The sequence below is a fragment of the Mauremys mutica genome, chromosome 11 (genome assembly GCF_020497125.1).
Source record: "Mauremys mutica isolate MM-2020 ecotype Southern chromosome 11, ASM2049712v1, whole genome shotgun sequence".
NCBI lineage: Eukaryota > Metazoa > Chordata > Testudines > Geoemydidae > Mauremys > Mauremys mutica.
The window spans coordinates 3,782,979-3,796,601 of record NC_059082.1 but is presented as its reverse complement, the minus strand read 5'-3'; the positions used below and the strand labels follow the sequence as shown (position 1 = coordinate 3,796,601).

At 46.4% G+C, this 13,623-nt stretch overlaps 1 protein-coding gene across 1 annotated transcript in view; it reads left to right on the top strand.

The window, feature by feature from the left end:
- The window catches only part of LOC123343716, a 50,932-nt gene that overhangs the window by 23,905 nt on the left and 13,404 nt on the right, over window positions 1-13,623 (top strand). The window contains exon 4 of the mRNA XM_044978995.1: window positions 5,689-5,774. Within this exon, the coding sequence (XP_044834930.1) occupies window positions 5,689-5,774 (86 nt within the window). The remainder of the gene's footprint in view (window positions 1-5,688; window positions 5,775-13,623) is intronic.

Here is a 13,623-nt window from a genome sequence, read left to right as displayed (position 1 = left end):
AAAGAATTTGAAACCATCTGAATAAAAATCACTTTCACTTAATCAAGTTTTCCCTTCCATGGTACCTCTGATATCACCTCAGTCTCCAGTCACTGATAGTATTCAAGATCTGAGTTGCTAATGTAAGATGTCAGAAACAAGCAGGAAAAAGGTTTCCTTTAAACAAAGTAACTCCACTTGTTATATCATTATGTAAATACCATAAAGAGGCAAAAAAGGGTTAAAACATTTTTTTTTCATTGTAGGTTACCTTTAACACACATAGGAAACCCTTTGAGTCTTTCCCTTGAACAACTTTACTTCATTCAGAATAGTTTCTCAGAGTCAATTTGCTCACTCTCAATTTAGCTTTAAATGTTTGCTTACCTGTTCTTCCATGTGTGCGGTCAAAAGGGTATTCAAGGTTACAAAATATTTAATGGTCACATCTTGAGAGAGGCTAAGCACCTGCAACTCCACTCAGCAACTGGCAGGGTCAGTCCTTAAATGTTCACATTTGAACTATTTGCCATGTCTGTTTGTGTAAGGTTTTAGTTTAAAAATAAGACCTCTGAATGGTTCCATTTAACATTAATTATTGGCAATTTACAAGGAAATACTGAGGCCAAGTGTATATTTTGTCATCCTTAGGGTTTGTTTGTACACAGTGTTTGTACCTATATAACTTTCTGTTTAGAAAACAGTATGGTTATTTGATTAGCTATCCTGATAAAAACACCTTTGTACTGGTATAACTGCATCTACCGAGGGTGCTGCATGGATTTAACTATATCTGTTTCTAAACCAATGCAGTTAAATCAGAACAAAAACTGTGTGTAGACAAGCCCTTACTAAGACTAATTCTATAGAACAGCAGAGCTGCATAGTGCTCTACACATTCCCTACTGTGAAGAGATTTCAGCTGAGGGCAAACAGAAGAGATTACTAGAAATGTAGGGCTGGAAGGGATCTCAAGAGCCCTCTGTGCTGTGGCAGGACCAAGCAGGCCTAGATCATTCCTGTTCCTAAAAACCTCCAGTGATGGGGATTCCACAGCCTCCCTTGGAAGCCTATTCCAGAGCTAGAGTTAGAAAGTTTTTCCTAATATTCAACCTAAATCTCCCTTGCTTCAGATTAAGCCAGTTACTTCTTGTCCTAGCTTCAGTGCACCTGGAGAACAATTGATCGCCGCTTTCTTTAAACAGCCCTTAACATATTTGGTCTTCTTTTCTCAAGACTAAACATGCTCAGTTTTTTTTAATAACCTTTCTTCATGGGTCAGCTTTTCTAAACCTTACATCTTTTTTTAGCTCTTCTTTGGACATCTTTCCTAAAGTTTGTCACCCAGAACTGGAGAGAGCTGAGGCGTCACTGATGCTGAGTAGAGTGGGACAGTTACCTCCTGTGTCTTACATATTGTCACGGTCTCACAGGACTTGTGCTCTCTCTTGGCTCCGTACAGTTCCTGGGAGGAACCCCCTTCAGCGTGACAGTTCTTTACGGGGGTCCACTCTCTCTTGGGGGTTAAGCCGCAGGCCCCTCCGCCTCCTGGAAGTGCCCCTCTCTGAGCCTTAAGCACACCTGTCTCTTGCTGTGGGCCCCCTCCGGGGGTCCACTCACCCTGGACCCCTGGGGCTTCCACTCCCAGTGGGAATAATACAACCCTGATCTTTAGACTGCAGTAACTCTGAGCCAGCATAAAACAGAAGGGTTTATTGAGCTTCTGAACACGGCATAGGAGGCTCTCGGGGCCCTCAGGCCTAGCATCCCTCAGCACAATACATCTAGGTCTCTCGCGCATCCAGGTGGGCTCTGGTCTCCCCAGTACAGCCACCCCCTCCTTCCAGCTGACCATCCTATATCATCTCCCCCCACAGCTCCTCTCCCATCCTTTTGTCTTTGGTCCCAGGTAAACAGGCCACCTGAGCTTCCTCTCTTCAGTCCTTTGTTCCCCCACTGGCTGGAACTGGTTGGTCAGGTCACCAGGATCCTCTCTCCTCAGACTATTGTCCTCTCACTGGCCAGAACCGGCTCTTGGTCACCGGTCGCTAGGGTACCCAATCTCCAGGCTGTTGTCTGGGGTCCTGACTGCTAGGCAAGGTCACACCTGGTCCTCTGCAACAACAAACCCTCTCTCCCACCACCTCGTTAAACGCGCAGCACACAGGGAAAAATTAGACCCACACTGTATTCATGCCAAGCACTAAGAAAATCCCCCGTTTCGTCACACATATTACACTTCTGTTAATACATCCCAGAACGATATTAGCATTTTTCACCATCGCATTACATTGTTGCCTCAGATTAAATTTTTGATCCACAATAATTTCCAGATCCTTTTCAGCAGTATTACCACCTAATCAGTTTTATTCCCTATTTTGTAGTTGTGCATTTTGATTTTTCCTTCCTATGTGTAGCACTTTGCATGTGTTTTACTGAATATTGTCTTGTTGATTTCAGACCAATTCTCTAATTTGTCAAGGTCATTTTGAATTCTAATCCTGTCCTCCAAAGTGCTAGCAACCCCTTCCGGCCTAGTGTCATCCACAAATGTTATAAGTATACTTTCCACTCCATAATCCAAGTCATTAATGAAAATACTGAATAGTACCAAACTCAGGACAGACCCTTCAGAGACCCCACTACATAAGTCTTCCCAGTTTGACAACAAACTATTGATAGCTACTTTGAGTATGGTCTTTAAACCAGTTATGCACCTACCTTATAGTAATTTCATCTAGATCACATTTGCTTATGCGAATGTCATATAGAACTCTGTCAAAAGCCTTACTAAAATCAAGATATATCATGACTACAGCTTCCTCCTGGCCACTAGACCAGTGTTTCCCAAACTTGAGATGCCGCTTGTGCAGGGAAAGCCCCTGGCAGGCCGGGCCGGTTTGTTTACCTGCCCTGTCCGCAGGTCTGGCTGATCGCGGCTCCAACTGGCCGCAGTTCACTGCTCCAGGCCAATGGGAGCTGCTGGAAGTGGCACAGGCTGAGGAACGTATTGGCTGCCGCTTCCAGAAGCTCCCATTGGCTTGGAGCAGCGAACTGCGGCAACTGGGAGCCACAATCGGCCAAACCTGCTGACGTGGCAGGTAAACAAACCGGCCCGGCCTGCCAGGGGCTTTCCCTACACAAGCGGCGTCCCAAGTTTGGGAAACACTACACTAGACCATTGTGAAAGATGGAAAATAGGTTGGTTTGGCATGATTTGTTCTTGAGAAATCAGGATAGTTTGCTGTTGTGCCTTTAATATTGTCTCTCTGAATAACTGCTTCCCCCACCTGACTTTCTTTGGAAGGGACACCCAGACTGCATTCCCAACAAGGCATGACTAGGACCTGGGTAGAAGTATCCAGGGTCAGGATGCCTATCTGGCCAGGGCCCCCAGAGGTGCTGGCTGAGAAAGAGCTAGCAGTGTTATTGGCAACATGCCATTTTCCTCCCATTGTGAGTTTTTCCTCATTAGAATACCTGTAATTTTAAAAAGCAAGGAAACAAAAAAAAAATCCACACTACCTCCTTGCCTTCGTCCGCTGGCGAACTCAGCTGGCTAGCTATCTTAGTCTCCCAGCTGTCATCTTCAGTTCAAGAAAAGGACAAAACAGTTTAGGAAAAGAAAGGAGTAGAGAAGGTTTGGTTAGGAGAACAAGGGGTCATTGAAAAAGTTGGTCTTGAAAGAAAGTATCTGGCAGATAGGAATTAGGAAATTGTTCCAGTTTTGGGGGGCACCATGGAAAAAGGTGAAAAGCCAACGGTGGGATATTGTGAAGAGTAGTTACCATAGTAGTTGTGGTTCTTTGAGACGACTGCCTGCATGGATCTACATTGGACATTGTGCTCCTCTTGAATACGTAAGCTTGGAATGTTTGAATGGCAGAGTCTGTTGGGGCAATGCTGTCCAAAAGTTCCAAGCTTGCTCAACCAAAGACATGTACCTCCCTTGCAGTGGAGATCTAGGCAGGCAATCATCTTGAAGAAGAATCTGATCTAACATTTGTGTGCCATGCCCATCACTGTGGTGTCTGAGCAGCCAGCAGATAAAGATGAAGGAAGGAAAGAGGAGAAAGGATTGGGATTCTTCATTGATTCTTCTTCACTGATTTGGATCATTCCTTTATAAAAATTTCTAACTTGAAAATGGCAATGGAATCCACTGACGTGTATTTTTGCCCTCTGGAGGGAAGCAGTACGCTACAAGAAGTATGCTACATCCCACCCTTGGATGGGGAAGAAGACAGCTCTTAAAAGACAGTCATATGGCATAACAAGTAGGCATGCTACCTATACACATACAGAACAGAAAAATAGACCATCTGTGGAGCCTGATCCCTGAAGAAGGGAGGCTTTCTGTTGCAATGATGACCATCCCTCCTCCAGGACTATTCTTGCTCAGCATGGGAAAGTTAACACGATTACATGCAGTAGCCTATGGTATGCCACTTAGGGCTGCTCTACACTAACACTGTAAGTCGATTAAGTTATACTACTTAAGTTATGTAACTGAAGTCGATGTAACTTAGGTCAACTTACAGCTGTGTGTACACTGCGCTACGTCGACTCCACCTCTTGGCACATGGATGAGAGAGCGCTTTCCCATAAATTTAGCATGTCTTTACTAGACCTGCTAAATCAACATTGCTGCATTGATCGCAGCAGAGCTGATTTAGCCGGTAGCGTAGACATGGCTTTACACTGAAAGTAATTGCAAATCAGTGCTCAGCTACTTCCATTTGTTTGACAGGGGAAGGATGGTCCAGGACTTAGCTCACTAGCCCAGGATTTAGAAGATTCAGTTCAATTCCCTGCTCTGCCATAGACTTCCTTTGTGACCTTGTCCAAGTCAACTGCTCTGTGCCTTTGTTCTCTATCTGTAAAATGGGGATAATACACCTCTACCTCAATATAATGCGACCAGATATAACACAAATTCGGATATAACGTGGTAAAGCAGTGCTACAGGGGGGCGGGGCTGTGCACTCCAGTGGATCAAAGCAAGTTCGATATCTGCAGTTTCACCTATAATGCGGTAAGATTTTTTTGGTTCCCGAGGACAGCGTTATATCGAGGTAAAGGTGCAGTATTTCCCTCCCCCATAGGGGTGTTGAGAGATTAAAGATTATTAGGTGCTGAGATACCATAGCGATGGGTGCCAGATAGGTGCCTAAGATAGATAGCTCTATTAACCAGTCTATTTTACTCTGCTGCCATCTACCATTGGGAATAGTCTAGATAAGTCCATGGGAAGAGAGGCACTTGAAACTGCTGAAGTCAGATTAATTTCTAAATGTTGTTCATCTTTATGGGAATTCTCTCTGTCTCTAAGTTTTTCAAGACACGTAGTTCCATTGACATCAGTGGAACTACTAACATGCATAAAACAGCTACATAGGTGTTTGCAGGATCAGGGCCTTAAACCAGTTAATGAGAACACAGTTTTAACCTATCCCTGGAATGATAACTTCTGGATATAATTAAACTGTCCAAAATTCTTTGTAAAAACAGAGCCTAAATTCCCTCTAAAGATTTACAATGGTTGTAACTTAAAATTAATTTTAATTCAGTAAACAAACAGCAGTGTTATCTTAGCCAAACTTCTATCTAATTAAATATTTACTGTACTTATGTATCTGATGACTTAACCAGGAAGCTGGAAGTGCTGATGCAAGCATCTCTAAAATGGCATATCTTGTATTTCTGCAGACTGACAATCCTGACCTTGGCTGGCTGACCCTCCACCTCCCACTCCTTCACTTTGTTCTGGCTACTCTCACCCTGGCAGTGTCACTGTAAGTCTTTGAACCCTGAAGCTCTCTTGGCTTGTATGGATTTCATTTCCAAAAATCTCTTGACAGGTGAAAATGTCTGTCTTTGAAGTTGTCTTGAGAGGCAGAGTCCCCTTTGGTCTGCAGCTTGCCATGAGACTCTGCCTTTATTGTGTTAAAGGTTCTGTTTGGTTTATAAGCCTTTTGCCCCTGTTTTCCCTTAAAATATTCCTCATTAACAAAGGCGACTTTTAAAATTATTCTTATATATTTTTTAAATTGATCATCCTTTGTAGACTGGCTCACAGTCCCTTGATCTTTTGATATTTAACTGAAAGGGAAGTCTTTAAAACCATTTTCTGACTCCCCCTAGAGGATTTCTTTCACAACCTGGAAATAACACTACAATGTGAGAGAAACGGAGCATTCAGTCACTTTTTCTGCACAGCTGGGTCTCCGTGCAGATTATATCTTTTTCAGTATCCAGAGAATGCTTATTTCTGTCAGCTCCCAGTAATGACTCCCTGATTCTATTCCCTCTTTAAATATAAAAGCTTTTTGTCCATTTTTCCTCAGACACCATAAGGGTCCAGTATTCTCTGCCAATCCAAATACTCCATCACTGCCCAAAGGTTTCCCATTCTTGTAATTCTACTGATCCCTGCAGATCAAGCTAGAAATCCTAATATCTTTCTGGTGGATCATCTCCACTTATAATATGCATGAACATTTGACTAACTATTGTAAATAATCTCTCATCTTCTTAAGGATGTGATACATTTTTCCTCTTATCAAGGACCACAAACTGTATTTGTTGGAGATGAATCAGTATCTTTACTATGCTTTGGCCAATACAGAAATATCTACTAGTAAAGTCACGAAAAGTGTTACACCCTTTCTAGAAAACCATACCTAAATGTGGTTCTTGTTAGAAAGGGACTAACATAATCTCCATGTCCAGAGGCAATCTCAGAGGATCTGTTCTTTTTTACATATAATTTAAGTGCATGATTTGTGGCCCTACTTAGGGTGACCAGATGTCTCGATTTTATAGGGACAGTCCCGATTTTTTGGGTCTTTTTCTTATATAGGCTCCTATTACCCCCCACCCCGTCCCGATTTTTCACTTTTGCTGTCTGGTCACCCTAGCCCTGCTTAACAATACAATACCACTCATTTGCCATAAGAATGATCTATTAGAGGAACATTGTTAGCTTAATATGAACAAAAAAGATCTGTCTTTTTTTACTATCTCCTTTAAGTACAAAATGCACCCAAACTCTGCTCAGCAAACCACGGTGTGATAAGGTGGGTGAATCAAGGCTGAAAGAAAGCAGGACTAATGACTGTACTAGTCCATTTTCTCCAGTTGAAGTTGGTGGCACCCATCCCTAGACCACTCTCTCTTTCCTAAAGGAAATGTTTTTATTGATTATGAGTAGCAATATTACAATAGTAAGTGGAGGCTCAGATTTTTAAAGGTCAAAAGTGCCTAAATTCCTTTTGAAATGAGATTTAAGCTCCGATTCAGGTGTTGCAACGCTGAGTACAACACCTGAATTCCTGTAAAAATTTGAGCCATGGTGAGAGACAGTCTTGCTTGCCTTAAAAGCTCATATCTAAGTTCTACTGAAAGTCTGGAACAACCATTTTGGTTTGTTTAGCAGCTGCCATCCATGGAAGATCTACATCCCTTTTTTCCAGGTGCTTACGTACTTTGATCACATTAGGGATAGAGAGGGAAATAACCTTGAAAAAATTATTAGAGAAGGAATGGTGGAGAGTCATTGTAGTAGAGGACAACTAGCGAGGAGATGGATGGATGATGTGCGACAGATCACTGGAAGGTTAGCTGCTTAGTGCTGGAAGTTAGCGAAGGATCATGAAGGCTTCTGAAAATTCTAGGATGTCATTGAGATTCATACATAAATAAATAGATTTACTTAGCCCTCAGTAAGGAAATTCAGAGATGAAGAACCTCCCTATTTAAATAAAGTTAAGCATGTAATATTAATATAAAAGCCAGGAATTTGAAAGCCACAGTTAACATTCTTAAATGTATGTTGTGTTGTATTTCTCTCCCTCTTCTTCCACAACAGCATGGGCCATAGACAGTAGCAGATTTAACTTTGTTTGTTTTGTATCATGGCTTTTACCTCATTAAACAAATCTTTGCCAATGATTATAGGCTGCAGTGCCAATGCACAGAACTGAGTTTTGCAGATTTTATTGGATTAAATTAAATTTTATTAAAATGCACTGTTTATGTGTAGGTTGTGGGGTTTTTTGGATCACTTGGCAAACCCACACAAAAACATACAGATGAAATAGCACATGGAGAATTAGGAGAATCAATATGTGGTTTGCCTGAAGTCTTTCTCAAGGACACATGCCTAATCAATAACAGCAGGCCACAATGTTATAATTGAAATAGCTGTTTTTAGTCTTAGAGCCATTTTAAATCAGAATGTATTTCTCAATCCTAACTGCAACAGGTTCTGACTTAAAGATACTTCATATATGCATTCTTCTACGATCCACAGGTGATCCCTAAAATGCCTCAGTTTTAGAGTATGTCTACACACCAGCTAGACACCTGCAGCTGGCCTGGGCCAGCCTCCTCAGGCTTGCAGACCTGTTTCGTTACTGTGCAGACTTCCAGCCTCAGGCTGGAGCCAAAGCTCCAGCAGCCTGTGAGGTGGGAGGCTCTGGGACCCTCTGAGCTAGCAAATCTACACAGCAATGAAACACCCCAGCAGTGAGGGCCTGAGTCAGCTGGCATGGGCCAGCCATGGATGGCAAGTTGCTGTGTAGACATACCCTTACTTTCTTACAGAGATCTGTACCCTTCGGATATTTTAAAAAAAAAAAAAAAAAGTAAAAATATTGAGGTATCATTAAAGTGCTGGGTTTTTTTAAAGTAAATTCTAAGATAAGGCTGAAAAAAAAGTAGCTACACCTAGGCCTCCTGGAACACATCTGATGAAAGCCATTGTGCCATACTATAGATCTCCATCTAACTAGGGTGACCAGACAGCAAGTGTGAAAAATCAGGACAGAGGGTGGGGGATAATTAGGGTGACCAGATGTCTTGATATTTGGAGCTTTTTCTTATATAGGCTCCTATTACCCCCCACCCCTGTCCTGATTTTTCACACTTGCTGTCTGGTCACCTTAGGGGTAATAGGCACCCATGTAAGAAAAAGCCCCAAATATCAGGATTGTCCCTATAAAATCGGGACATCTGGTCACCCTACCATCTAAGAGTTGTTTTTCAATCAGGGCCTTCCTTTTTGCAGGTTTGAGTTTTGCATGTGCAATAAATTATGCTCACTGTACTGTTCCTATAGCAAATTGCATGTAAAATGCATGAATGAATTGCTGGTTTTGAAAGACAGGCCCTGAAATGTTGGTTGTGACTAATGTGCATCAAGCTGTATGGAGGGCACTGCTGTTACCCTCAGGGATGAAAATTCTTTGAGTTGTGGGAGTGCTAAGGAACTAAGAACCAGATGTGAAAATCCTGGAGGGTAGTGTGGCTGGTGGAGTGGCAGAGGGAGGGAGCTTTATGCCTCTGTGTGTGTGTACAGGGACAGTGACAGGTGAGGTCAGATGCCTGGTGTGTGTTGGTGGGGCAGGGCTGGTACCAGTGTGTGGTGCTGGTATGTGTGTCGGGGTGGTGGTGATCTGTAGGGAGAGCTAGTGTGGGGGGGGGGCACACAGGGCTGGTGCCCATGGGGGCGGCGCCCTGTGGAGGGAGCTAGTGTGGGGGGGCACACAGGGCTGGTGCCCATGGGGGCGGCACCCTGTAGGGGGAGCTAGTGTGTGGGGGGGGGGCACAGGGCTGGTGCCCGTGGGATCGGTGCCCTGTGGGGGGAGCTAGTGTGTGTGGGGGGGGGGGCGGCACCCTGTGGGGGGAGCTAGTGTGTGTGTGGGGGGGGGCACACAGGGCTGGTGCCTGTGGGGGCAGTGCCCTGTAGGGGGAGCTAGTGTGTGTGGGGGGGCACAGAGCTGGTAACCGTAGGGGGTGTTGGCGCCGGTGCCCTGTAGGGGGAGCTAGTGTGTGTGTGGGGGGGCACACAGGGCTGGCACCCTGTAGGGGGAGCTAGTGTGTGTGGGGGGGGCACAGGGCTGGTGCCCGTGGGATCGGTGCCCTGTGGGGGGAGCTAGTGTGTGTGGGGGGGGGCGGTACCCGGTGGGGGGAGCTAGTGTGTGTATGGGGGCACACAGGGCTGGTGCCTGTGGGGGCAGTGCCCTGGAGGGGGAGCTAGTGTGTGTGGGGGGGGCACAGAGCTGGTAACCGTGGGGGGTGTTGGCGCCGGTGCCCTGTAGGGGGAGCTAGTGTGTGTGGTGGGGGGGCACACAGGGCTGGCACCCTGTAGGGGGAGCTAGGGGGTGTGTGGGGGGGGGGGCACAGGGCTGGTGCCCATGGGATCGTGCCCTGTGGGGGGAGCTAGTGTGTGTGGGGGGGCACAGGGCTGGTGCCCGTGGGGGGTCTTGGTGCCCTTTAGGGGGAGCTAGTGTGTGTGTGTGGGGGGCACAGGGCTGGTTCCCGTGGGGGCGGCGCCCTGTAGGGGGAGCTAGTGTGTGTGTGGTGGGGAGGGGGGGAGCACAGGGCTGGTGCCCATGGGATCGTGCCCTGTGGGGGGAGCTAGTGTGGGGGGGGGCGGCGCCCTGTGGGGGGAGCTAGTGTGTGTGGGGGGGCTCAGGGCTGGTGCCCGTGGGGGGTGTTGGTGCCCTTTAGGGGGAGCTAGTGTGTGTGTGGGGGGGGCACAGGGCTGGTTCCCGTGGGGGCGGCGCCCTGTAGGGGGAGCTAGTGTGTGTGGGGTGGGGAGGGGGGGAGCACAGGGCTGGTGCCCATGGGATCGTGCCCTGTGGGGGGAGCTAGTGTGTGGGGGGGGGCGGCGCCCTGTGGGGGGAGCTAGTGTGGGGGGGGGCACACAGGGCTGGTGCCCGTGGGGGGTGTTGGCGCCCTGTGGGGGGAGCTAGTGTGTGTGTGGGGGGGGCACAGGGCTGGTGCCCGTGGGATCGGTGCCCTGTGGGGGGAGCTAGTGTGGGGGGGGACGGCGCCCTGTGGGGGGAGCTAGTGTGTGTGTGGGGGGGGCACAGGGCTGGTGCCCGTGGGATCGGTGCCCTGTGGGGGGAGGCGGCGCCCTGTGGGGACGGCGGGGCCGATGCCCGGGGTGGGGGCGGGGCTCAGCTGGTGCCCGCGGCGCGGGGGCGGGTTCGAAGCGGGGCGCGCGCGGGGGGGCCGGTGACGGTTGCCCACGAGCCCCGGGCCCGCGGCCCCTGCGTAGCGCGGAGGATGGCCGGGGAGCGGCTGCTCCTGCTCGCCGCGGCGCTCGCCCTCCTGCCGGCAGCCCCGGCCCCGAGCGCCTCCGCGGAGGAGCCAGGCCCCGCCATGCAGGGTACGGCGCGGGGCACCGCCCTGCCCGGGGGGGGCGGGCCCGCGGCCCAGCTCCTCGCACGGGGCTGCCCGCCGCTGGGGCCTGTCGGGTACGCAGCCGCCGCGGCCCGTGCCGGCCTCCAGCCCCGCCTCGCCCAGTGCGCGTTAGCGGCCCGCTCCCGCCTGCGGTAACAGAGCAGGGCCCAAGAACTAGGGGCGTGTCTCGCCCCCCCGCCCCGATTGAGGGCACAGCGATACCCGCACGAGCCGTTACTTTAACCCAGGAAACATCCCGGTGCAATATTTGATTCGTGCTGTCAGGGGAAGGATAAGAATCAAACAAATAACCCCCCTGTCCGGCTGAAGTTGTTTAGTGCTGTTTAATAGTGTACATCGTTTTACAGGCTGGACTCTCCATTGGGCAGCTTGAGCCATGCATGTAAAAAATCCTGGGCTCTGTCACTAAAGTAGCTGACTTTTAATGCAGAAGCCCTCCAAAGGTGTGGGGTTGTTGTCAGGGAAGGTATTACGCCCATGGTGAACATGCGCCTGGCCCTGATCAAATGCAGTCACATTCTAAATAAAACCTCTAAAACATGCAGCACGAAAGGCTCTTTGGATAAGGTTCTAAGGACCTGCTCCTGCTGCCTTTGATTTCAGTTGGAGCTGGATGGATCAGATCCTTAATGCCTTGTTTCAAGATGGTTAATTGCATAGCACATGTAATATTTGGACAGAGCATTCTGTGGGTGTGGGGCTGAAGAAACAAAAATATTGGCAGTAGCTTAATCCGCTGGAAGAGAAACCTGACTACTTCAGACCTAAGAGGGCGCTCAGCTGCGAATTACAATAATGTACTAAAAGGCATTTGTTGTACTTACAGCAAATATAAACCTTATCCTGCAGTCAGGTCTGCTGGGGTGAACTTATTGATTTCACTGGAGTTATGTGTTGTCTCAAAGGTCTACCAACATGTAGCCCCAGTGACTTCAATAGGTCCACGTGCGTGGATTCAGTTGCAGGCTTGGAGCCTTATATATATTGGTTATGTAACTGGTTTTGAAGTTTAGTGTAGGCCTGTAAAAGGAGCTAGTGATGTCAAATAATTGTTACTAATAGAGCTATGGAAAATTGGCATGACTTACTAATAAGATGCCTGATGTGTTTAATTGCATACATATTTCCCAAACAAATGATATTATTATGAATGAAAAGGGAAGGGGTGTTTATATACCTAACTGAAACAAATAATAGGGATCTGGTGTAAGAACATTAGATATACCTTTTCAAAGTGGTGGATGAAGATTTAGTCCAACAATTAATTTCTTACATTCCTCTTGAAAATATGTATGTAAAGGCCTAAGTCACACTGTTTCTCTAGGGTATTAAAAATAACAAGCATGTTCTGTAGTTAGACGTCAGGTGTTAAAATTACTAACCTGTCACATCACCCAGAACACATGGGATATAATGTTCACATATTTGGGGGAGTGGCAAGGCAAAATAGAGGTTTTGAAACTTTAATGGATTGAGCCTCTCTACCAGCAAGTGGGGTAGTGTGCAAATTGATGAATGAATCTGACCAACTCTCTCCCACTCTATTTGTCTCTGGCAGTTAATTTGTGTGTGGGGTTTTTTTTTCTGCATTCAGTTTCTTCATTTCATTCTCTACATATTTATTAAGGTTACCTTTTATCTTGAGTCACATTATTGACAGAAATTTAAGTAAGTGGTTAATAGGTTGCTCAGCACCTCTGAAAAGCAGGTGATAGAAGTCTTAAATCAGGCTACCAAAACCAAAGACTTTCAAAATTAATGGAGGCTTAAATTTTTTTACCTATACTGGTAAATATTTGTAGCCTACATGTAGCTTCTGCTAACACTAGCACTGGAGCACAACAACCTTATTTTCCTGTCTGTTTACTGTGCAAGAACTTGCAAGATTAAGAGGAAAAGGTAGATTTTCCTGCTTGGAGATGGAATGAACTGTGTGGATCTATGACTTTCTCTATCCAATTTTTCTATACCTTTTTACTGAAAACTTTTTTTTTCAATATTTAGGCACTCCAAATCAGTTCAACAAAAATGAAAAAAAATGTTGTCCACTTCTATTTTTTACTAAAAATTTGTACTTTACAATTTTTATTTGTCCTCACAAATTCCTGCCTAAATGGAGTTCTTAAAGTGGTATTCTAATCTTGGGTTGGGGGCTCAGGATGAACCTGTTGCAAGGGCATCCCTTACCTGCAGTCTTTTCTAGTTTGCCCAAAACATCATCAACATGTCAAAAGTTGCGGGTTAATGCAACCATGTAAAAGGTAATGCTGTGCCATTTGATAGAACAATGAATCTTAAGAATTTTTAGAGAGGAGAGCAGATGGCAGCTTGCAAATGCCACTGAAGCTTGTAATTGTTCCAGTATACCTGATTCTAATATTTAGAACTATAGTCCACAGGTACAGGAGATGGGGAATTCCTTTTTTCTTT